The sequence below is a fragment of the Eulemur rufifrons genome, chromosome 4 (genome assembly GCF_041146395.1).
Source record: "Eulemur rufifrons isolate Redbay chromosome 4, OSU_ERuf_1, whole genome shotgun sequence".
Taxonomy (NCBI): Eukaryota; Metazoa; Chordata; class Mammalia; order Primates; family Lemuridae; genus Eulemur; species Eulemur rufifrons.
This window is the reverse complement of record NC_090986.1, coordinates 66,633,072-66,659,864: the sequence shown is the minus strand read 5'-3', so window position 1 is coordinate 66,659,864 and position 26,793 is coordinate 66,633,072. Positions and strand designations below refer to the sequence as shown.

Below are 26,793 nucleotides of genomic sequence, written 5' to 3'. Positions count from 1 at the left end.
TCTCTCTCTTTTTCCGTTACTTTTCAAGTCATTCAGGCTTGAATACTGAGCATTGTCTCCTTTTTCTGTAGTTTGATACAGAGTCCTATAATTTTTTGAAAATACCATGTCTCAGATTTACTTCATTATTATATATTTTAAAAATCTGTTTCTTTATATTTCCCTGGATCAGACCATCACCTTTCTAGAAGTAATTTGTCTAAGGTCACCCAGTTGGCGTTTGAACCCAGATTGGTTTGGTTCAAAATTCTGTGTTGGTTTGTAGTAAAATGTTCTGTCACTGTCCTACATTACTTCTGTTGAATCATTCACACTGTTTTCATTACCACTATAATGTGTAGTCAGGCATATTAGTATAAAAGTGAGCAATATAAATAGTAAGTTAATTTTATTCTAAGTGAAAAAATAATATGTATATTTTTTATCATAGATAACAAGGTGTTTTGCATAGCAGCTGATTAGCAATAGGAAAGGGAAAGGTAACATTTTTTGACCAGCTCCTTTGTGCAGTGTATGTGATTATTGGTCTGATTTATTCCTCTGAAAGAAAGATTAAAAGAAGATTTTATAAAAAAGAGCAAACTGTATTGTAAGAGGAAGTACTAGTGTGTATATATATTTCATTCATGCAACTCTTAGAAATCAGACTTTAAATTTTTTCAGAATTCATAATGATTTAGGTTGAAATTAGGTATTTGTTTTTTTTTTTTTTTTTGAGACAGAGTCTCACTCTGTTGCCCGGGCTAGAGTGAGTGCCGTGGCGTCAGTCTAGCTCACAGCAACCTCAAACTCCTGGGCTTAAGTGATCCTACTGCCTCAGCCTCCCGAGTAGCTAGGACTACAGGCATGCGCCACCATGCCCGGCTAATTTTTTTTTGTATATATATATTTTAGTTGTCCATATAATTTCTTTCTATTTTTGGTAGAGACGGGGTCTCACTCTTGTTCAGGCTGGTCTTGAACTCCTGACCTCGAGCGATCCACCCGCCTCGGCCTCCCAGAGTGCTAGTATTGAAATTAGGTATTTGGATCAACTTTCAAGGAAATTAAAAGGAGGGGTGAGAATGAAGTAAAATGGAAAGCAAGTTCTATTTTCATAGACTGAAATGTTAGAACTGAGGTTTTGTTGTTTTACTTTTTCTCTCAGTTTTTAATAAAAGATTCCAAGTATGCCTAAAGTCATCTCTATAAGAATGAAAAAAAATATAAAGACAGAGAAGGGAAGAAAATACAAGAAGTCCATATCTTAGAAATAAAATTTTTCATACTGACCTTAGTTTTCTACTAGTGAACAAATACTCTAAAGAGAATTTAAAAATGTAGATATGCAGAAAAAATACAAACCAAAATAAGCATAGTAACTTAGTTCATTTGAATGGTTATCCACTGAAATATAAGTAGATGATTACTTAAAATAGACCTAAGACTATAAGCTCAATTTAATAAAATAACTATTTCTTCTTCATAATTGTTAAGGATCAATAAGGCATTTAAGTGGGTTTTTATGTGCTTCCTTATATGTTAAAAAAAGAACAACAACACACAGAAAAACTAAAGAAACGTGAGATAACTGTTACAAATCAGTGCAGTTCTTCTATACTAAATGCTTATGCAGGCAGGCTTGAGTTCTTCATCCAGAGCTGTTTGTTGTTTTAAACATAAAATCTTTTTCATGTGTAAACTTACGCTCAAATGACTTGCAGTGCTTGAGCCCTGTGTTTGACCCCTAAGTCTATTCTTTTTTCTATGTATTTTGCCCCTTATTTAATCTTTAAAACACTCTGACACACATGAGAAATTGCCAGAATTCACTGTGGACAAGTATTCACGACCTGTTTGTTCATGTTATCCCTTCCCACCACCCCATCCATAGTATACACATTACCTGTTCTCTTTGTCCATGAATTGACACAAGGGACTAAAGAAATTCAGAGATGTCCAAAAGAAAAAAGAAAAAAAATCCAACCATTCAGAAATGTCATATAAGTAGCTGATAGAAACTTGGTTTAAGGAGCAGTGTTTGGAAAAAAAAAGCTCATCTCTTCTTTACTTCTTTGGAATCTTTCCTGGTTATCATACAGACTAGTGTCAAAATGACCGTGACTTATGTATATGACATTACAGTATAGAAATAATAATGGATAATGTTTTTGCATGTGGCCTGTTACAGGTACTGTTAAGTGCTTAAATGTGTTAACTCATTTACTTCTCACAACTCTATGAAATAGATACTATCATCACCATTTCACAGATGAAGAAACTGAAGCACAGAGAAATTGAGATAATTTCCTTGTCTACAAAACTAGTTGGTGGTAGAGCCAGAATTTTAACTCAGGCTGTCTGGTTCCAGAGACTGTACTCTTAACGTCTATGTTGCCTCTCAGTGTGTTTACTGTTCGGTATGTGCATTGGCATGAGTAGTTTCTCTACTCGCGTTTTATCTGTGTTGTATCTTTCTCTTTGTGAGTGTTACTGTGCTGTAGCAGAAGGAGCCTAGGCTTTGGATTGCCAGATCTCACTTAATCTCCACAGAAGCCTGGAAGGGTAAACATTGGTATCCCTATTTTATAGATAAAGAAACCTGAGGTTCAGAGATGTCATATAACTTGCTTTGGTGTGGTTCTGAGCAAGTCATGTATCTCAGGTCTCCTTGTTTGTAAAATGGGGATAATAATACTTACCTTTCAGAGTTTTTGTGAGGAATAAATGAGCATTTATGAGAACAGTAATTATAGAAACTTCACAGTTGTTAGTACCCTTCACTTCATTCCCTTTCTTCTCCTATATGGTGATTTCTTGAGAACACAATTACACAGTCTTGGACCTGTTTATCCTGGCTTACTGTAAGTATGGAGAACTTTTGTTTTCTCCCAAGGCACCTCCCCTCCTCCATCACCTTCTCGAAATGGAAAAAGTTGAGGGGGAAGAAGGTTGTCACTGAACTCCAACAGTGTTTGCTGTTACACTGCAGTTGGAATTTGGTATATTGCTTTAGTTATGAATCATGTCAGTGATTACCCTGAGGGCAGTGTTAGTTACGATTCAAGTACAAACAAGTGAGGAGGTAGTAACTGCAGAAGAATAGCTAGGAAATATCCTCTGTACTTAACCTGTGGGAATGGAAGCACATGTACTCTTTCTTATTCAGAGGGTCTTATACATGGTCATGATGTTTGAGAATTCTTGAATATGGTCTTAAAATTTTCAGTTTGTAAACTTGCAGTCACATCTTAATTGGAATAGTGAGGAAGGGCTCTGGAATTCTGGATATGCAAGAAATAAAGAACAGATACATCTTTTGGGATATCTCTCCTAATTAGTGTTGCTTCTGAATTTCTCCCGCAAAATAAGAGGCTGTTATTATTGAATTTAGTAAAATTTTAGAACCACTGTAGGGCTGTTGTTTACCCTTAATTATAAAATAGAACAACTTTCTGGCTTTTCTCTTTTCCAAATATTTATGGCATGTTTTTAAAACTGAACTGTCATGACCCAGTCTATTTCAACGTATATGTATTTGCAGCTCTTGCATATGTGTCTTTATTAATTTACTTATTGATTCTTAATATTTTCTAATTTGTCAGAAATGGGCAAATATCAAAAGTATTTTTGGTGTCTTCCTGTAAGTGCTAGATTTAGAGCATGATAAGGAAATGCACAATAGGAAACAGCTGGGTTTGTTTCTTACCCTTTCAAAAAACCTTTTATTATTCCTGCTAAGTTTCAGTTGTTTCTTACCTTCATTAACTTTTAACAGAGAATTTTGCTTTAAGATTTTGATTGTATTCCTTAAGAATTCTTCAAAGACTAACATAAATCTGCCTTGCTGTCTTTTACATGTGTCCATTTTTTGCATTATACCCATTACATATTTTATGATAATTTAATTGTCTAAAAGTTTTTATATTTACATATTAAGTAATGCTAGTTTTTGTATTGTTTTGTCATTTTAGATTTTTTTTTCAAATGTTGAAATGAGAAAGGTGGAGAAGTGAAATGACTTGTCTTTTACTAATATATGAATCATAAACAAAACAAACATAGGATTCCCTAATCCAATACTAGACTCTGTTTCTTCTTAAAAATACAATCTTTTGCATTATCTTTCTGATAGGAATACTGGACACTTTTACTACTATGTACTTTTAGACCAGAATCTAATTTAGTTTAACCTATATATTTAAACAAGGTCTTCTGAAAATAAACTTTTCCACAGTTCAGTTCCAATGAAGAATAAATGGCCTGGGGAGATGGTGACTGGTAAAGATTGTCATGAGAATGCAGAAATGATGCCCCTAACCTTTGTAATGCTTTATTTAGCAACAACTCTATAATCCCCTGTAGAGAAACTATTTACACATGCCCTTTGCTTTTTCTAAACCACATGTCCATATTTTTTCCCTTCTCTTAAGTAGCTAAGATTATATTGAATTACATGTGTTTCAGTCTGTTTCATCTGAAGCAGTCTCATGAGACCGCAACATAAAGTATAGCAATTTTTGCCCAATAATTTTGAAACCAGTTATTTTGACCATAAGCAAAAATTACTTATCTGACATATGAGCAAAATGGTTTAATTTTTTAGAGCTAAGTCTTATGTAATATTTACTTTTAATAAACTCCTTCTTGTGTTCATAAAATACTGTACATAAAACCTTTTCCCTGAAAAGCCTAAATTTTAGCCCACTCTGAATGTATTACATTCATGTAATTAAATAAAATTTCTTTATTTTAAAATAAAAGATTATAACAAATGATCTATAGGTTTTATGTCCTTTTAAAATATGAGTTGGCAATTAATTGGTAAAATTAGTTGTAAAATTATCACTTTTAAAAGAAAATTAAATTGACGATTATGTTGTTCATAATATAAAGATTTGCTCTGTTTTGATGAAAAAAAAAACCCTTGTTATTTTTTAGCAGCAGTAAAAGGGTTTAAGTAGCATGAGTTTTTCTTAGATAACTTGGACTATGCAATTGCTTTTAAAAATGAGAATATTTCTGGTTCAAAATAGCAGACTGTGACCACACACTTTTATCTTTTTCTCTCCTTTCTCCGCCAAAACCTTACAGAAGTGACAGGAAAGAGCACACATAACCACACACACACACACACACACACACACGCACAATGAGAATGAAACCCAACAGCACTCAGACTGTGAAGTGGAAAAAACCACGGAGTGAAGTAGAGGGGTTGATTCATTTTTATGTGTACAAAGTAAATAAGGAATGGATGGATGGAGAGATAAAATAGAAAAAACTGCAGCACAGAATACACACAGGAAAAGGGCTGTGGTTTATGTGAGAGTCTTAGCCTCCAAGCTCAAAGTAGCAGATATTGAGTGAGGCAATAAACAGGAGAGTTTTCTAATACTATCGGGGAATTGCCCTCAAACATTAGCATGCATCTAAATTGCCTGGAGGGTTTGTTAAAACACACATTATAGATTGCTGGGCCCAACTCCAGAATTTCCAGAGTATGATCCAAGGATTTGTATTCCTAACATCTTTCTAGATGATGCTGATACTGCTGGTCTGGGCATTATACTTTGAGAACATGAAACACTAGTCCCCTACCTAAGGCTGTGCCAGCCTATAAGAATCAGGAAAATGTGCCTCCTCTGTAGTAATGAATTAGGAAAAGTTGCCCCTTTAGACACAGCAGCCCTAGGCATGGTATGCTGAGTTTAGGCTGATGCCCATGCTATTGTGCAGTGCATAGTAGCTGTATGCCTGGCCCCACACCACACCTAAATTTTGTGTACACATGCACAGGTCTAGAGTTTCCTCATGGTGCCAAAGAAAGCAGCAGAGTAGAAATTGAGGTACATCTAGACTTCTGTAACAGACTTGAACAGATAAATAAGAAAGCAATTCTTCCTAGAAGGAAAATACAACAAACTATCGTACTGTTAGGTTTTGTTGCTCCTTACTTTGTTATTTTGGGGCACCTCAGTTCAATGTCTGTCTATTTATTCCCACAAGAAAGACCAAAGAAAATGGAGATAATAAAGATAAGAAATGACAGCAAAAAATTTTCTAAAGCTAATGAAAGCTTGGTGAAAATTCAGAATTCTAAAGATAGTTAGAAAATTGTGAAAGCTTCCAGAGAGAAAAAAATAAGTTATTTACAGGGGAATAAGATGCAGATCAGCATTGCAGTTCTCATTAGGAATATGGGTGTTTAGTAACCTAAAATCCTTTATCTGACCTACACTGTGAAACCCGAGGGCAAAATAAAATAATTTTCAGACATGCAAGGACTCAGAAGGTTTATCTCTTGACTGTCCTTTTGAGATGAAATTACTGGTGAATATGCTTTGACAAAATGAGAAAGGAATCCAAGGAAAGGGCAATCATGGGATCTAAGAAAGAGTTAAACTATCATACCAGTTCAAAGAGGAAAACAGTGCAAAAATTCACAGGATGCAGCAGGCCTAGAAAATAGTTGATCCAAATGAGAAGTCAGATAGTGTCATAAAGAATGCCTTCAAGAACAAAGTAGTTTCTTGTAGCAATTGCGTGACCTTATCTAAATGGTGGGGATTTAACGGATACAGCTTAAAGTTGATAAATCAAATATTAAGAATTATGGTGATAATTCTTTTTTTAATTTTTATTTTTTCTATTTCAGAATATTACAGGGATACAAACATTTGGGTTACATGAATTACTTTTGTACAGTTTGAGTCAAAGTTATAAGTGTGTCTATCACCCAGATAGTGTGCATTGTACCTGTTAGGTGTGAATTTACCCATCTCCTCCTCCCGATAATTCTTGTATTGGAGTAGTATTGACAAAAAATTTGCCTTTTGTCCTTGGGCTTTTGAAGGATTAAATGAGCCATAGGTTTGGTAAAAAGGAGCAAATTTTATTTTCTTTACATTTTTGTGTATAAATATAGAACATTTATTATAACTACATTGATAAATACCCAGATTATATACTATGTAAGTAAATAGGTATTGATTATTAAAAATTAACCTTCACTCTGGTGTGCAAATAATAATCTGTTAATAGTTTGTTCTTAACTCTAGGCCCCTTCCTTCCAACCTCTACTCCCTCTCTTTCAGTCCTATGTTGGGCCCCATAGAGAATCCAAAGAAGTACAAACCATAATCCCATTTCCTCAAGGTGCTGCGTGTATCTAGTTAGGAAGATAAGACATAATCCATTGTAAAAAGATAACTAATGAAGACAGTATATCAAATAAGTACTACAGACAATAAGCATTATCAAAGAAGATTTTGTTTTAGGCTAGGAGTTGAATTGGGTCTTGTAGCATGGAAAGGATTTTAACAAAGAAGAGGGGCAGAGTGAGCTTGATAGACTGGGGCTGGGTGGGGAACCAAAATATTAAGGAAGTCAGGGCCATATTTTAGAGAACTTTGAACTCAAAAACTGGACTTTTCCCTCAGACAATGGGAAATCTGACAGCTTTTAAAACTGGACATTAAGTGAGAGACATAAAGTAGTGATTTAATAATGGAACTGACTGAGCTGTCTTGAAGGGGTTGAAGGGCAGAAACTAGGAAGCAGGCTGAGTAAGGGAGTAGTTGCAGTACCAGTATGACAGTGGCTATTAAAAGGAAGGAATGGATGAAAGTCATGTGACTAAATGAAAATCATAGGATATAGAATAGATCTTACAAATTATCTAGTCCAAAACCCTTAGCTAAAGATGAAGAGGTCAACATAGAAAGGTTAAATGACTTAACCGAAGTTATACACGTTTGTAGAAAAGCCCTGATTAGAACTACCGTCCCTCTTTTAATAGATCTTTAAGGTTTATTCATTCAACAAATAATTATTGAAACCAGTTATGTGCCAGGCACTAATATAAATGAAGTTCTAGGGTTTATTTCCCCCCCCCCACCCCCCATCCTTGCTGGCTTTAGTTTTTGGACTATGTAAAACAGGAGGTGGCACATACAGCCCAGTCTGACCACCTGTTTTTGTAAATAAAGCGGGCCTAAAATATTTGCTATCTGCCCCTTGAGGAAAGTTTGCCAATTCCTGATGTACAATGTTAATATACTTTCCTAAGTCAAAACTACACAAACAAGTATAGTCAGAGTATATAGTCCTATGTTTCTTTTTGTAAAAATATGCAGGTATATGTATGTTTTCTTATTTTGCCTTTTTCTTTCACAAAAGGTAACATACTATGTGTGTTCTTTTATACTTTGCTTTTTTCATTTAACATCACTTTCTGTAAATTACTCCATATCAGTTCATAGAGATCTTTTTCATTGTTATAGCTGTGTAGTACTACATTGTGTGTATTTACTGCAGTCTATTCAACCAGTCTTCTATGACTGGACAGGAGTAGTTTCTAGTGTTTTCCAATTTCAAATAATACCATGATGAATAACCTTGCACATGTATATTTTTATATAATTGAAATTGTGTCTTCAGGGTAAATACCTAGAAGTGAGAATCCTGGGTCAAAGGGTAAATATGTATGTGTGAGATATTACCAAATTTCCATCCATAAAGCTTGTACCATTATTCATTCCCACCAGCGATTTATGAAGGTCCCAATTTCTCCACAAGGGTTGCTAACTTCATTTTGCTGAGTAATGGCATTTAAATATTCTTCACATCCATCATCACCATCCTTTCAAAGAAGAATTTCTCTTATTTTAATAAGAGAGAAAGGACATCAGAATAAATAAGAACCCTTTTAATTATATAAATATAGTTCTTACTGTGATTATTTTTTCCTTTGCTAAAGACAAATGCATGTCTACCCCTTATTAGAGGAATCTTTTTAAAATGTAAATCTGATCATGTCTCTCCTATTTGAAAATTTTCAAGACTTTCCACATACTGTCAGCCTATAAGGCCTAAAAGTTACACGTAAGATCTCAGCACCTCTTTCTCTAGCCGCTTTGACTTTGTTTTAATCCTTTCAGTATACCAACTTCTTTCCCACATGGCCTCAGTATGTGCTACTCCTTTGCCACCATTAAAGAATTAGACAAGCCAAAAAAAAAACTAGGGGCAGCCAGGTGGGGTGGCTTGAGCCTGTAGTCCCCACTACTTGGCAGGCTGAGGCAGGAGAATCGCTTGAGCCCGGAATTTGAGTCCAGCCTGGGCAACATAGCAAGACCCTGTCCCTCTCTTAAAAAACAAACAAACAAAAAAAATGGATTCTATCCTGGTTCTGCCTTAACTTGTTATGTGACTTTGTGTAAGTTATTTAACCTTATAGTTCCTCAGTTTCCTCAGTCTAAGGTGTAGCTGTATAAGAAGACTACCAGGCCCTTTCAGTTCTAAATTGTGAATTTTCCAGAAGCCATTTTGATAGGAAGATAATAGAACTCAGCACATCCACCCTATGGCTATTAACTGTAACTCAGCTGTAAGTATAGAAACACATATTTGTTTCTTATTTACTTAAACTTTAATTATTTTCAAAAGTAGCTTAATTTTTTTAATCTATATGAGTAAAGCAAGTTTTGAATTTGAAAACTGATTATTGAATTCTTGAATTATCCCTACTTCTGGGGTCCTATCTCTTGGATTCTGTTTTTAACACTGCTTTTCAGATGAAAGATAATTTTGTACTCTTTTAAGAGGTTATTGGAATAAATCTTTTTTGGGGGGGTTGAGGGGACTTGATAGAGAGAGGTCTGGTCTGTTGCCTTTAATTGATGTTCTTTGTACTTTTATAAAACTGTCAGACATAAGGTAAAAATGATGAAAGAGATAAAAATTTCAGAATTAGAGATTTTAGAAGTATGTACCTGTTGATCTCTGGAAAATGTTACTAAATAAGTAATATTGTTGATTATTAAATACTGTGGTCAACTTAAATATGTTCCATGTCCTTATGTTTGTTCATTAGTCCCCTTTAACTTGTAATTTATTTCTTAGAAGTCATGTCATAAATGGGTAATTCAGTTTCTAGGCAAGCCCCAAAACTTTTAAAAAGCAATTTACTTTAGGGTTACTTTAAGATTTCGTCCAAGCCTAAGCACTGTTTATAAAATTGTTTCTGAACAAATATTCATTCACAGCTAAGAACGTTAGGTCACATTTTCCCTCATTTGTGACATCCAGAATTGGATTGGCATGCAGGCACTAAAAAAAGTTGGAGTGCTAGAAGGTAGTAAAGATTCTTCTAGGCAATAGTAACTTAATATATTGACAAAAGACAAAAGTACCTGGTTCATTAGGGGTCCAAAATTACAGGACCGAAAAGCAGTTGCTTCACTCTTAATAGCTATGTACCATTCATAAATTAAATGTTTAGCACATGAAAATATGAAGTTTGCTCCATTTTCTATTTTATATTTCTTTACTGAGTGGCTAATTTCTTTAAATGCCAGTATTTATGATTAGGATTTATATTTCAAATTTACTTTCAGTATTTTGAATGTAGGATATTAAAGGTTGCTGATAACTCCTTAAGTAATGTCTTCAGTTTCTTTAATTTTCTGTGGATATATTAGGTACAATACATACGTTTTATACTTTTTTTTGAGGAGGTATTTACTTGATATTTTCTTGTAAAAGATAACTTCTAAGTTTCTAACTGCTTTCCATACCCGAAAAATGTCTCTCTTACTCTGTTCCTCTGAAGGGAGTTAGTGTGAGAAAGATTAGTTAAATCACCTACTCCTTTATGAAGATGTTAAAAACAATGGGCACAGTTTTTCTGGGGGAGGGCAGGCTTGATGATATCATTTTAAGGTAATAAAAAGTAAAATCATCAGTTCTAAAATTAATATAGGTTTTCTAAGGAAAAATGAAAGAGAAAACCCTTGGAATATATAATTTACCTTAAAGTACAACACTAACAAAGGAAAATAACTTACGATTTTGTTCTAGTACTCTTTTTGTCCATATGGATAAGATTTACTAAGTCTTTAAAGTTCTAGATGAGAAAACTGTATTTGTTATCTGTTATGTATTATTTTATGAAGAATATTACAAAACTTTTGATTCATGTATCTTCCTTTTGACAGTAGGGCAACCAAAATTTCTCTAGTGAACATAGAAATAACAACTATCTAATGACTGTTTTGCTTGTATTTTAAAGTACTATTTATGCTTTGTGATCATGCCTTAAGTTTTACTCACAGTCTTTAAGCTGAGGAAATTTCAGAGAAATCTGTTATAGAATTCCCCACCCCTTTCCTCCAGATCAGTAGGTTGTTAGCTGCTTTTTAACTCAAAAATATATGTTTTAAGAGTGCTAGATGTATTTTTGTTTACTTAACTGTGATATCAAATAAAGTGGCTTCAGGTCAGTGGAAGAAAACACATTTACAGTATATTTGGGATGTGAAGGAACATGCTTAATTTCTTCACCAATTTTTTTAAAGGATTTATTTTGCTTTAGATTTATCTAAAGGAAACCATGGGTTCCTTAAAAAAAAAAACCCTCCTGTAACTTTATTGAAAATGGGTTTGCATGTCTAGCAAATGATTGTGAATTTTCTGAAGTCATTGCAGCCCGAACCCACAGAACAGCAAAAATCAAATTTAAATCTTAAAGAGTGTTTGTCCAAGTAGTATTTAGGACTTGAAAGATTAATATGGTAAAAATCAGATAGTTGAATGCTAAATTCAATTACATGTTCTTTTTCTCAAATAGAAAGCACTCTTTTTTAGTTAACTTTGGAAGCTGCTTGAATTTTGCGGGGAAAAAAAGGATATGTTGGAAAAAGAAAAAGTTTTAGTAGGGTTGGTACTGTTTTTCTAGATTATACCTCAAAGCCATAACTTTTTTATTTTTAGTGAAGTGAAAATGCAGTTGTGTTTAGTATTTGGCCTTGTAGTTTTGTTGCTTTTTAATGTAAGGAACTGTGTCCTTCCTTAAATTATTTTGACAGACAGTAACATTTTGCCTACTTGAAATAACATTTTCAGCTATTCAATATTTGCCTTAAAATGGTCAGAACAGGGAAGGGAAATAACATATGTACATGCACTACATGATGTTTCAGTCAATGACAGAGGGCATATATAACAGTGGTCCCATAAGCTTATAATACCGTATTTTTACTGTATCATTTCTGTTTAGATACACACATACTTACCATTGTGTTGTAATTGCCTACAGTTCTTAGTACAGTAACATGGTGTACGTGTTTGTAGCCTAGAAGCAATAGACTATACCATATAGCCTAGGTGTGTAGTAGGCTATACCATCTAGGATTGTGTAAGTACACTCCATGATGTTTGTGCAGCGACAAAATTAGTTAAAACTCGTTACAAGTGACACATGACTGTATATAACTTTCAAAGTGCCAAGTACTGTATTTCACTATCTCCGGTGTTTCTCTGACCTAACATATTTGAAACCCAAGTTCTTTATTGTGATATAAATGTACCTTTAAAATACACTTCTGATAGTATTTTATTTTTAAAAAACTTACTTAGCAAAATAACATTTTATTTGTTTTCTCCCTCTCAATTTTTGTGGCATATATCATTTTGAAATTGGGTGCTGTTATATACAGTAAATGAATTCAAATAGTAACTTCAAAGCACACCATATAGGTAGCATCTGCCTTTTACAAATCGCCTACAATGAAAGACAAAAACTCCAAAATGTTACCTGTGTTACTGCTTGAGATCTTTAAATAGCATTAATATGTCATACTATAGAAGACTACTACTTTGTTTTTTTGGAAAATACGCTAAAACTGATTTATTATTTCAACTTTACTTTCTCATTTGTTATTGTAGTTTAAGAAACATGATTAGTAGTTTTAATTCAAAATTAAATAAAACTGAGATATATGGTTAAATAAAAATATTAGTTACTTATAAGTAAATCATTTGGTATAAAAATTTAGTAAATCATTTAATATAAAAAGGAATTCAATGACAGTACAAATAGTCACTGCTTGACTTAAATCATAGTCACCTTTAGACATTGAATAACATTTTAAGAGATTTTTTTTAATGAAGGAAAAAATGAAAATGGCTTAGAAAAATAGAGTAGAGTATATACAAGGATAGAATATATTTTAATGCTTACATTGAATACAAATTTTCTTTATACTAAAAACTTTAAAATGTCCGTGTGTTTATTTTCTTTTGGAGGTGAAGAAATAGTTTGTCCAAGGAAACACTCCTCAGGGTTGAAGGAACTTGAAAGTTCTGTCCTGGTGAAGTCCCAGTGGTTTTATTTCAGACAGCTTATATTGTAGATTCATTGTCAAATATCTTATTTTTTAAGGCCTGTAGATTGTGTTGGATAAAATTCTCTGTGCTTTGAACTTCAGAGAATCTGGATTCACTCCTCCTAACAGACCAGTTTTTCATTTTTATTGAATTCTGAATTGTGTCCGATGTAAAGTAGTAAACTATAGGATCGAAACAGCAGTTTGAAACAGCAATGCAGAGAGTGACTGGGTACATTGTCCTTACTGCCGCCACTACGGAGCAATTAACAAATGTTTGCGTTCTCATAAGAGAATATAAAATAAGATTGATATTGTAAGGTACAAAACAGAAACAGAATATAACCAAATGAACAAAAATCATTTTTAAAACCTTAGTTTTGTTTATTTTGCTTCTACTTAATGTAACAGGTTTATTTAAAGTTCTTAGCACCATACTAGAACAAGTTACGTTTAAAATTAGGGGAATAAAAAATCCCACTACTTCAATGAAAATTACAATCCTTGAGAGATACGTTTTCCACGTGGCATCTGGGAAATTTTCAAAGCAGGCTTCTGAAGAGGTATTACTGTTACTCATAGAGTGGGTAGACTGAAAAAAAACTGCTGGTGCACTGCCTCCCATTACAGTTAACCACACAGCAATGCAAACAATCTTTGCATTTCTTTTGGTTCTTAGAGTCTTTGACTTAAATGGGTAGACAATGGCCAGAAATCGATCTACACTAATACAAGTTAAGAACAGAATGCTTCCATACATGTTGGTATAAAACAACATCACAGAAATTTTACAAAGTAAATCTCCAAATGGCCAATTCCGTGTTGCAAAGTAAAAAATCCTGAAGGGTAAAGTAAAAACAAAAAGCAAGTCTGACATTGCCAAGTTAATCATGTACGTTGTAGTTTCATTTCGCACTTTGAGGGTGCAGATAAAAATGTATATGGCAACGCAATTGGATATTAACCCAAGCACAAACACCATGCTGAACATGCACCCATACAAAGTGTATTTAAAGGAGTCATCATAGTGGCATTGGGTGCTGGTACTGCTTACCATCATAAAGGCACGTCCAGTTTTCAGTGTGGAAATCCTTTTGTCAGCGACAGTCTCCTTTGGTATTCAGATTGTGACCACAGTAGCCTCCAATTTATTTGCAAATTATGGATCTTTGAGTGGTTTTATGAATATTTCCTTTTTCTCAGGAATCTCCAAAGGAAACATGAAATTTGTTGTAAAGATTCCACTTGGTTCTTCAAAAGGAAACTATTCTCATTTTGTAGTCCCCAGAAAATCCATGAATCCAGGGTTTAGTTAACTGATGAGCAACCTTTAAAAAATGCAGTCAATGAAGCCAACCCATAGGATTATAAATTTAAAGAAAAGCTGCGTTCCCGTGGCAGGAGTAAAACAACTCGTCTTGTAAACTTGTGTTTCAGTAGTCAAGATGAATATTCCAAAGTTGATTTTTTTTAATGCTCCTCCGGAATGTTTAAGCTTGAGTTATCAATCTTATTTTGCTTTTCAGTGCAGGGTTTCAGGGACTTAAACATTCCCAGTTTGTCCTCCTTTACTTCTTGCTCCTTTTAAATAAAGTTTTCCGATTCGGTTTTCTTGCAGTGGATCCCAGGTGGTGGTAAGCAGAAGAGTCTTTTAAAGTTTCCGAAATAAATTCCTAAGCATGTTAGCTCTCGCTGAATTGAGGTCTTTTCCTTAGTTGCCAGCTGTATTGTGAGTTGGGCTTTCTCTGAAGTGAAAAAGAAAGGCTTGCTAGATTTGTAATGTGACATCACAGGAAGAAGAGGCTGGGTTTGGACAAAGAAAGGTTTCAGCCCAGTGTGTTTGCAGTTCCTTTAATCTGATAATCTGTCTGCTGGGAATATACCTAGGAGGCTTGCAAATGGTCGCTGACTGTTTAGCTGAGCCAGCCATCTGCCTCTTAACTCTTTTTGGTGGAAATGCTTTCAGGGGTGCTGGCAACCTCTCAGAGTTGTTTTTGGTTTGTTTTATTTTGGTAGTAATAATTGAAAGCAAAAAAAAAAAATCAGTATTAAACCTGTTTTTCTTTTATTTGAATGCTTTTGTGTTCGGGGTGTAACTTTTTTAAGAAATAAAACGCATATGGGTACGTTATTTATAAATTGAAATTGTTAATGATATCTTAATATAGCATTTTAAAGAACTGTTTAATGACTGTTAAAAAGACTTTTAACCTTTAGGTATAAAAAGGATTTGACTGACAGACCAATGGTAGTTCTGCTACTCTTGGCTTCTGTTTTTCCTATTTACTCCTCAAAATTTAATTTAATTTAATTGATATGATTTTGAGTAGTTCTTATCTTGAGTCTCTTTAGCTTTTGACAAATGATTTTCTAACATTCTTTTCTCTTTCCTATTAAATTGAATTAATATTTTAGAGCTGTTTCAATTTTTAAAGTACCCCTCTCACCAAAGAATAAATTCAAGAATGTTTTAATCCTTGACAGCATTAATGTTTTTATGGTGTTAATCTTACTTTACCCAGGAACTTAAGCACAAAAAGAAGTTGCATCCTTTTAAACAAAATGGTGATTTTTTTTTTTTCCCTCCTAAATTGATTGAAATGAGTTTTGGACAATAAAAGTTCTATTACTTGGCTAAGTTCATAATTTTGTTTTCACCACCAGCAGTACCTGCTCTCCCAAGCTCTTTCCTTAACCCCCTTAATATGAATGACGTTAACTATAACTGTATATATAACTATATACATTAACTATATATAACAGATTTTGTCTTCATTTAAAAGTTGCTGAGTGGTTTCTCTATATATTTATATTTAAAGTGTGCTCATATTTTAAAGCCCCAGAAATCAGAAGAAGAAAATATATGTAGGGTAAGAGTAGTTGAATGTAGATGTTATTTCCTAGAGATTAAGGATATCTCAGCCTCTGAGATACATGTTTTTCTTGTTTTAAACTATCATTTTTTGAGAAAAGGCTAGATCCAGTTGTGTTTTACTTTATTATTTTTTACGTAAAAATTTCTTTTTCTTAGGGGAAAAATTTGCAATGTTGTTTTTTTAATTAGGTTCAGTTTGGGCTGAAACTCTTCCTTTTGGGTATCAATTAAGGAATTTAAGAGCAATTTATTTTTCCCTCATAAATTACTTAGCTAATTTAAAACTAACATGTTACAGTAATATGTTACTATTTTGTACTACTGTCTCATGCTCAGCAACTTTTGTTGTTTATTAACAAATTATATTTCTGTTGTTTTGACTAGGAAATTTATCTGAATCAAATGACAAGCAGAACAGATGAGTAGTATTTATAACCAATAAACTTAGAACTTTGAAGGGCTAAATTTCTTTATATCACATTTGGTATGGAAAAAAGGTACTTGTGTGCTCATGTTAGAAGGCTGGTAGAAACTTTGAGCAGTAATGAAAAAAGGAGTGGTTAATAAGTTTGTGTTTTTGGCCGGGCGTGGTGGCTCATGCCTGTAATCCTAGCACTCTGGGAGGCCAAGGCGGGAGGATCACTCGAGGTCAGGAGTTCAAGACCATCCTGAGCAAGAGTGAGACCCCATCTCTACTAAAAATAGAAAGAAATGATCTGGACAGCTAAAAATATATATGGAAAAAAATTAGCTGGGCATGGTGGCACATGCCTGTAGTCCCAGCTACTTGGGAGGCTGAAGCAGAAGGATTGCTTAAGCCCAGGAGTTTGAGGTTGCCGTGAGGTAGGCTGACGCCATGGCACTCTAGCCCAGGCAACAGAGCAAGACTCTGTCTCCAAAAAAAAAAAAATAAATAAGTTTGTATTTTCGTTGAAGAAAAGTTTTCTGTTAATGGTTATTTAGAAAAGCATAAAATCTTAGTAATCTACTTTCAAATTGATAGTCTCCTCTTTAGTCATCTTTAAATAATGAAATATATGCAGTCGTATGCCCTGCCCTTGACTACTTTTACTTTCATTTTGAATATGGAACTTTCTTAATCAAAGAAGATGTATTAATTCTTTATTGGAATATTCTTCCACATATTGTCGTCAATCACTTGACTTGTTACTCACTTAACTGTTCATCTGTAGTTTTTTCACGTTTGAATTATTGGTGCTTAAAAATGCATAGATCACCATTTGTTGAATTAAGCTTTTCATTATTATCAGTATATTAGTAAATGTTTGTAGTAATATTTAAATGATTCTTCATCCTGAGTAGATTCTTATATGTTTGCTGATGAGTGAATCATATCAATAAACTTCAATTTTGTGGCAAGTACTTTATACTGAGAAAGAGCAGTAGCAGAGGGGTTGTTTCAAGAGGAAGAAGATAATTGAATGTGGATTCTTTGAGATATTTAATTTGACTTCCAATTAAGTAACCATAGTGACATTAGATACTTTGAAAAATCCTTAGGTTAGGATGTGAAAAATATAAACTAATTACTTATGAAGAGAGTTAAATCAATCCAGGGGATCAATTATATTTAATAGATGTTTTTGCATTTGATAGACTCAGACAAATTTATTTTTATGTGAGATCTGTATACTTCTGGAAGTTAAGTCTGGGAATCAATTTATTTCTTATATGGATGGGGGGAGTGAAATAAGAAAATCAGAGCTGGACAGAAGTTAAAGTTGGTAAAGACAAATCTTATTCTGGACTATTGCAATATTGGACATATAAACTGATTTAAAATATAGTGTACACATACAACTAATTTGAAATACAGTGAATCTCATTATGTATCTCTTCAGTTTTCAAAATTTAATTACATCAAGAAGCCAGGTAAGTAACCAGCTAGCCTATAAAGTAGATCCGTTTTATTTATCACTACAGTAATGGTATACATCATTTAGTTGTGTAACTAGTTTTTTATCAGTTTGAGAGAGAGTATTCTGTTAGTTAACTATCAAAAGTTTAAGTATTCGAGTAATTTCTGAGTTCTTTACTAAATGCTTCTGCAACTGTGGCTTCGAGGAGGCAGGAAACCTGATTTATCCATGCCTGATTCAAAATAGGCTCATGATAATGTTTGTTGAACAAATAAACCTTTACTGAACCCTGATTATAAATAAGCAGTGTATAAGGTCAGTTCCTCAGCCATTCTTCCTTTCTCTTCTTTTTCATACTGGTTATTTCTGGCCTTGATAGTAATACCAGTTTTATCTTGCCCCTTCCTCTTCCTTCTCACTGTCACCTTTTTGGATAAACCCAGTTACTCTTATCTCTATGATTGTTATAATGTCTTATCTTCTCTCCCCATTTCTAGTCCTACCCTCTTTCAAGTTCCTCCTCCCAGACCATCAAGATCAATTCATGAATGAAGTGACTATTTATTTATTTATTTTCTTCTTGCTTCCAAAAAGAATTTCAAGCAAATTATAATTTTTAAGTGAGCATAGAGTCAAAACTGATAGAACTAAACATTTAAGATTTTAGCATTTTATGAAATATACATTATACCTTACTAAAAAAGTTTAAGAAGCAAGTCAGTGTAGAAGAGTTAACAATTTAAAATATGAGAAAGGTAAGAGAAAAACATTAGTCATATTTATTATTCTAAAATTTATTCATTTTGAAATGCAATAAATGTTTCCAAAAAGGAAAAAAAAAAATCTTACATTTTGTGGTTCTAAGAAAACATTTTTTGGTAGATTAATAAATTACATGTGGTAATTTGGTTTAATGCTCTGGTAAATTTGACAGTCTAGTTCAAAGGATCTTCACCTGGGGCTCTTGAAATCTCTGAGACCCCTGTTGTATACATTTTCCCCCCCTGGGGCCTGGTTGCATAGCTTTTATCAGGTTCTCAAACATCACTGTAACTAAAAACAGATAAGAAACACAGATCTCAAGAAATGAAGGATTAGCAAATCCTGCAGGCTATTCCCCTGGAGTATCTGGTAATATCTCTGAAATATTTTGAAAGATTTTCTCTATGGACAGACTACAGGAAATCTAGACCGTTAGTAGATAGATTCTTTATGAATAAAATAAAGAATTATGTATGTAGGCAATAAAATTTAAATCTATAATTAAAAAAAAATTAGTGTGAAAGTGTTGTGTAAAGTGCACCAGGCAGAAACTCAGAGAAGCTTGGTATGCTCTAGGATTGTGGTTCCTTTGCTGTAGAAAGAAGGGAGTTGGACTGCACAAAGGGCCCTTGGCTGCTTCTATATCTGATCTGATTCTCTGAATACTTTGAATGTTTAAACTGCCAGATTGGATTTTTTCACTCTTAGGTACAACAAATCAAGGAGTCACTTTTCATTCTTTATGTTTAAGGATTTCTGATTTAAAACCAGGTTGTACAAGAAACGTGTGCAAGAAATATTCTCTGCTTATGCCAAGAATCTCATAATGCAAGAAGAATTTTTAACTATTTTGCTACACTATAAATATTAAAAATTTTTAAAAAGCCTTTCCTTTATATTTCTATAGCATACTTCTTTAAAAGACCTCTCTTTTCCAAAATAAGATATCATGTTCTTTTACTATAAAATTGATGAAAAAGGAATTCATTAAAATCTTAAAATATTCTCTTATTAAAAGTTTGGAGGCTGGCCAGTTGTGGTGGCTCATGCCTATAATCCTAGCACTGTGAGAGGCCAAAGTGGGAGGCTTACTTGAGGCCAGGAGTTTAAGACCAGCCTGGGCAACATAGTAAGAATCCCATCTCTACAAAAATTTTTAAAAAATTAGCTGAACATGGTGGCACATGCCTGTAGTCCCAGCTACGTGGGAGGCTAAGCTAAGAGGATCGCTTGAGCCCAGGGATTCGAGGTTGCAGTAAGCTGTGGTCATGCCACTGTCTTCCAGCCTGGGCGACAGTGAGACCCTGTCTCAAAAAAAAAAAAAAAAAAAGAAAAAGAAAAAGAAATTTTTTTTTGAAGATTATAATTGGAGTTGAACCTAAAATAACATTGAGAATAGGGCATATGCAAAAAAATTGGATGAAATAGGTGAAACCTAAACAGAAATAAATTTGTTCAAGTTCACAAGAAATGTATGAAACAGTGATGTTTTTAAATGTAAGAAAAATTCTAAATTTATTTTATTCATGTGAATGCTGCAAATGTTTGCCATGGTGAAATGCAACTCTTTGAGGATCCTTTTCCATCTCTAATTTACACTTACGAAAAAAGCAATTTTGGGTTCTTTTGACACTCATGATAAATTTTCTGTTTAGGTTTAGAAATGAACAAACCTTTTTCAATTTGAGAACTGAACATTTGTAATTTATGTTGACATAACACTTATTTTCTATAAAAAGATTTTTTAGCTTAAGAGGAAAATTTACTAAATTCTGACAAATTTATTATTACCATAAGTACTGATATCATTTAAAGGTGATCTACCTTCTTGTCATTATTGCAAATGATACTTTATGTTACTTTGTACTGAAGTGCGAGTCATCTACCCAAGTTCAACAAGTTGAACCAGGGTTGGGTGGGTGTAGACGAGAAAAGATTTAAAAGGGTGATGAATGACGTTTATAGCAAAGTAAAAGTGGATGGGAGTGATGGTTAAAGCAGGTTCAAGTAATTAGGGTAAAGGAGGTTAAGAGGAGTGGGAATGCTATTGTGGTGTAACATTTAAAACTTGAGTAAGCATATTTATCTCTGCCTACACTAGAGTTGTGCCTTCTTATGTTTTATCCTATCTCTGCCTGCTACCCCGCCCTCATCTCCACCTCTTAAAGTCCTATCACATTTTTCTGGGGAATCCTCTCAATTTCATCAATTCCTTTTCTCTACTACCACAGTGCATAGTTTGCCTTGCTTTTAAGACATATTCATGCAATTCAATTAAGATTAAAAAAACAAATAATTGCAATACAAAATATAATAAGAGATATTTGTACAGTGTAGAGATGAGAGTCTACCAATTCAGTAAAGGGCCTCCCTTGAGGAGATAATGTCTAATGAAGGCTAGCCTTTACAGTTAAAGAAAAATTTCAGATTTCAGGTCTTGAAGGCTGGAGCCGTTCCTGGTTAATAATGTCTTAGTGTAGCCCCATTAGTTTCTGTGGAAAACACAGAAAATTATTTGAGTGACTAATTTCTTCATTCCCTCAAGGATGCTACATAATCTAGTCCTATTCTAAATTCCTAGAAGAGAAGTTAATTCTTCACATATATCTTACATTTTGGAGCCTCAAGGCTTAATTTGGTCATAAAATCTCAGGTGAGAAAGGTTAGGTGGGTTGTAGTTTTCAAAATATTTTCACCTACTTTAGAAGCAGCAGTGTAGAGAAAAGACCAATCTGACTAGGTGTTAAGTGACCTGAATTCTAGTCCCAGCTACTAAAAATTAATTTGAAAAAGCCGGGTGTGGTGGTGCATGTCTGTAGTCCCAGCTACTTGGGAGGCTGAGGCAGGAGCCCAGGAGTTCAAGTACAGCCTGAGCAACACAGCAAGACTCTGTCTCTTAAAAAAAATACTAATGTGACCTTGAGCAAACAATTTAACTTCTCTGTTATATATTTGTGAAAGAAGAATATTAAATTAGATTTCTAGAATTGTTTTCAGCCCTTAGCTTTCTATCTAATTTAATCTTCACACTAATTTTGAATGACAGAAAGAATATATATTATTGTCTCCATTTTACAGATCAAGAAACTGAAATTCAGAGAAGTTGTGACTTGCCTAGGATTAAATGACAAAGAATGATAAAGCCAGAACTAGAAACTGGGTCCTCACTAGAAGTACCCAACCCAATTCCTTACACATGTTTGTCAAATGAAAGAATACAACTCAATGAGTGCATGTATAAAGGGGTAGAAGCAGCATTGTGATTTTTTTTTTTTTTTTTTGAGACAGAGTCTCGTTCTGTTGCCCAGGCTAGAGTGAGTGCCGTGGTGTCAGCCTAGCTCACAGCAACCTCAAACTCCTGGACTCAAGCAATCCTCCTGCCTCAGCCTCCCGAGTAGCTGGGACTACAGGCATGTGCCACCATGCCCGGCTAATTTTTTCTATATATATTTTTAGCTGTCTATATAATTTCTTTCTATTTTTAGTAGAGATGGGGTCTCGCTCTTGCTCAGGCTGGTCTCGAACTCCTGAGCTCAAACGATCCGCCCACCTCGGCCTCCCAGAGTGCTAGGATTACAGGCGTGAGCCACCGCCCCCGGCCAGCACTGTGATCTTGAGATCCAAAATCCTTGATTTCTAAATTTTGACTTTACCATGGGCACAGTATGCCTTGAACTTTAGAATGGATATAACATGCCTTTTTGACCTTATGGATGGTTTTCAGAACAGAATTAAATGAAAATACATTTTGAATGTAAAATTTTAAAAAGATACTATTATAGATGAAGTAGGCTATAATATCTTAATTTTACAAAGGTAAAGGTAAGTTGTAAGAAGACATGGAACAATAAGATTCTGTTTTGTTTTCTTGACCAAATAGAATGCCTGTGTTTTAAGTATGCCAGATAAAGATGGATACATTTAATATACCTTTTTAGCACTGATAATGCACAGCAAATTTAAATATTCAAATAGACACAGTCTTTGCTTATAAAAACCATATGTATTTCTGAGTTGGTTTGTGTAGTAGTTAACACATTGTATTAGTCTTCATACCGTCTAATGTTGGAGCTAGCTTTAGATCTAGAACTTAAGAATACAAGCCTGCCTTACACCCATTATAACTTGTTATTCGCTACATAGCTTAGCTCTTCTTCCAGTCACTCAGGTACAGCTGAGGAAACTGAAACTGTTAACCACTGCTGATTTTTACCAGAGCTGGAACTAGAATCCTACTTTCTTGACTTCTAGTCAGGTTTTCCCAATGTAACAGGTAGCTTCCAATTTTTCTGTTTTCTCTGTCTTTTTTCTTTTCTTTTTGTGAGAGACAGAGTCTCGCTCTATTGTCCAGGCTGGAGTGCCATGGACCAATCATAGCTCACTGCAGCCTCAAACTCCTGGGTTCAAGCAATCCTCCTGCTTCAGCCTCCTGAGTAGCTGGGACTACAGGCATGCGCCACCATGCCTGGCTAATTATTTTATTTTTTTGTGGAGATAGGGTCTTGCTGTGTTGCCCAGGATGGTCTTGAGTCCTGGACTCGAGCAATCCTCTACTGTTGGCCTCCTAAAGTTCTGGGATTACAGGCATTAGCCACCACACCTGGCCTCTTTTTTTTTTTCTTACTGACATAGGAAACTTGGTTCATAGCTCAGGTGAATATTAAGCAAAGAAGAATATTGTTTTTATATGTATATATACCCTATATAAAGATAGACATTTTGAAACACTAAATTCCAACATATGGCAGAAATTTAACTTAAAGTTTTCTATCCTTCTATAGAGTATAACAACCGTGCTTCATTTTGAGCTTCATCTTTATGTATTAAAAATCATTTACATTTTACATAGTACTGTGCCAGGTTTTATACAAAGGAAGGAAATATCTCTGCTTCTTTTAAATAATTGGAACAAGGGTTTTCTGTGATTAGTAAATTTAACATCTTACAGCATTACCAGAAATCCAGGTACTCTTCAATTTATTTCAATAAACATTTATTGACTTTCTGTCTTTTACCCATTACTTAGGGGTGGAGGTAGAGAAGAATTGCTCTCTCAGAATGTTCCTGGAAGCTGAATGCTTGTGGCTAGAAAGCTGTTCTCTGATACACCTGAGTTCTTTTGTTCCCAATAATGAAATTGTATGCATATTGAAAGTTTAACAGTGTTTGCTCCCCGATTTATATTCACTAGTTGTACATAGTAGTATGGTGTTTTGAATATAAGGGCAAAAACAAAAAGGTGGTTTTTAGTAAAACCAAGTTCAGTGCTTTGAAATGACTCAGAGTCAAGTTGCTGAAAATATTTTCTAGTTAGATGTGTAAGAGACTCGAGGGGGAGCAACGTAAGAAACCGGAAGGACTGAGTCTCTTGTCAGATTTCTTTACAGGTGTCTTTCTTTATGTCCTCACACTACACATAGTGAAAATCATAAACACACATTATTGGTGTGGTTTATAGAAGAAAAACAACTTGGAACTCAAAAAAGAACCTTGATCCTACATAAAGAAAGTTTCAAATGAGTATAAATTTTGTATTTTTAAAATTCCAGTAAAGTGTTTTAAAGAATCTTTGTATCATTTTAAAATGACTTCCTGCTTAGCTTTTTTAGTTAACTGGTGCCAATCTCATCAAATAAGACAATTTCTGTATCAGCAATAATCAACTGGAAAATGTAACAGAAAAAAAAAAGATTCAATTTAGAGAAGTAGCAAATAGTATAAAATACCCTAGGAATAAACTTAATAGGCAAAGTACAGGAGTTAGATGGAAACAAAGCAAGAGACTGCACCACTGTAATGAAAGCCATAAAAGAACACTTGAACATGTGACATGCAGTTTTCCTGGGGACATAGCTATAAATTTAATGCCATTCCAGTAAAAACCCCAATAGGTTTTCAGTGAATGTCCTTATAAATTTGTTGACCTAAAGGAATATATAAGAGGGCAGTCCGAAAAGTATCCAGCCAAATAGAAGCATTTGTTATATTAACAATGGCTGGATACTTTGCAGACTGCCTTCTTTTGTGGATTATATAACCTAGCAATTTCATTTCTAAGAAAAATCGTCTTCCCCTCCTAATTTGCATTCTTAGTAGTAGTACCTATTTCCCCGCACCTTAACCTAAACCAGATTATTATTAGTATCTTGTTTGCATTTCTGTAGTTATGAGGTGAGCCCAGAAATAGACCCAAAAGACCCTAAACCTAGAAGAACTTAATGTATGATAATTTTAGCACTTTAAATTAGTAGGGGAAAATGTGGATAATTCAGTAAAAGTGGGTCATCAAGATAGCAGTTTGAGAAAAAGAGGTGGATTTTGACTTATTTTTTTATACCAAAATACATTCCAGCTAGCTCAATAATTTCAATAAAAAATGACTCCATGTAAATTCTAGGAAAAAATGAGAGCATTTAAAAAGTAACAGTAGACTAGTAAAGGCTAAGTATTATATGAAATCTAAAGTTTTAAAGAAAAAGATTTGGCTAGATAATTTAGTTTTGTTGCAAGAACAGCATAAAGTAGAAAGAAAATATCCATCTATCATATAACTCATGATATGAGTTATCATATAATAATTCTACTTATATAATACTTACATGACAAATTTCTTTATAGCAAGAAATTTGTTAGAATAAACAATGAAAATTAACAACCCATTCAAAAAAATGGGAAAAGGTTCTAAACAATCATATCATTTTTGTCCTTAATTTAAAAGAAGTTCTTAGTTTTAGGTACCCAAATTTAATATTTTTATTTTTTTAACATTTTGTCCTTCAAAAATAAAAATGACTATACATTGATGAGTTTTTTTTCTTTACAGATGACAGATTTTTAAGGTCTAGTTCTGTGAACACTACTGCAAATCTGCTTAAAACCAGACATATATTTTGGCTTTAGGCATTTATATAGATGTTTTGCTCTTAACCCAATTAGAATTCAAAGAAAGAGACTGGCTCCTTAGCAGAAACTGATACTCAGAGGTAAGGAAGAATTATTAGTATGATTCTAAGACACCAGTCATCCATTCCCAGAACAAAATTGCCATGGTTTGTTAGTGTGATTGTTTTAATCAACTGATTCCACAATCTTGGAAAATTTGAGGGTTTCCTATCCATACTAGAAGTTACCAGCACTACCTCAGAAAGGTTAGAGGAGATCAGGCACGTTCAGGGTGGTAAGGCCATAGACTATCAGAAAGGTTAGAAACAAAAGACCTGAAGGGCTGCCTCCACAAAACCCCCTTTTAAAGCCCATCCTTTCGTCGTTTTAAACAGAAGTGGACTATTTCGACCTGACCAAAAAAGGTTGCTGGATTTTTGTCCTGGTCAAGCATATTATTTTTTTTTTCTGCTTATGTTATTTTCACCTCTGGGTACACTAATATTTGTTTATTCAACAGCAGATATTTATTGAGTGCAACTATATGCCAGGTCCTTTTCTAGGTACTGGGAATGCAGCAGTGAATTAAAAAAAAAAAAAATCCCTGATCTTATATTTGGAGGAGACAGACAATCAATAAATAATCAGTTATACAATTGATCATGTGGTGGTAGTTCTCTGAAGGAAAATAATTTAGGAGGAAAAAGAGGGTTGGCTCTTACTGTTCTATATAGGGGAGTCAAAGAAGGCCTTGCTATTAGAGGTTGCTTGAACACATACTTGAAAGAAGTCAAGGAATGAATCATGAAGCTGTCTCAGGGAATTAACCTTTAATTGATCAACATCTTTAAAAGGCCTTCCTTCCCCAATGTATCTTTCCAGCCATAACTCCTCAAAATTCACTCACCTGCTTTTTATCCCCAAAGTTTTCATGGCAATTAGAAATTTCTAAATAGTGCTTCAACTTGATAAAATCCTGTGTGTCTACTTCTGATTTTTGTTTTGCATGACCCCTCATAAACTAGGAATGTTTGTTTGTTTTGTTTTGTTTTTGGCTACTTGTCAGTGTTCTCCAAACTAAATACTTCTAAGAGAGGAGCTGTCTTTAATTAAAAAGAGCCCCAAGTCGATAGCTTCATTTCAAGTCAAATCCCACCCTGACTTCTGTTCTCCCTGTTCAGTGATTAGGTTCATGTCTTTTACTCTTTGATGCTTTGGTTAGTACCCTGTTATCTCGAGAGCTGAA

General features: G+C 34.0%; 2 protein-coding genes across 4 annotated transcripts in view; one reads left to right on the top strand and one right to left on the bottom strand.

Annotated features, from left to right (window-relative positions):
* RB1 (RB transcriptional corepressor 1) overlaps positions 1 to 26,793 on the top strand; it is a 126,718-nt gene that overhangs the window by 62,252 nt on the left and 37,673 nt on the right. The window lies entirely within an intron of this gene.
* Positions 12,998 to 14,872, bottom strand: LPAR6 (lysophosphatidic acid receptor 6). Its single transcript, XM_069467288.1, has one exon. The coding sequence runs from the start codon at positions 14,206 to 14,208 to the stop codon at positions 13,165 to 13,167; it is 1,044 nt and encodes a 347-aa protein (XP_069323389.1). The 5' UTR covers positions 14,209 to 14,872; the 3' UTR covers positions 12,998 to 13,164.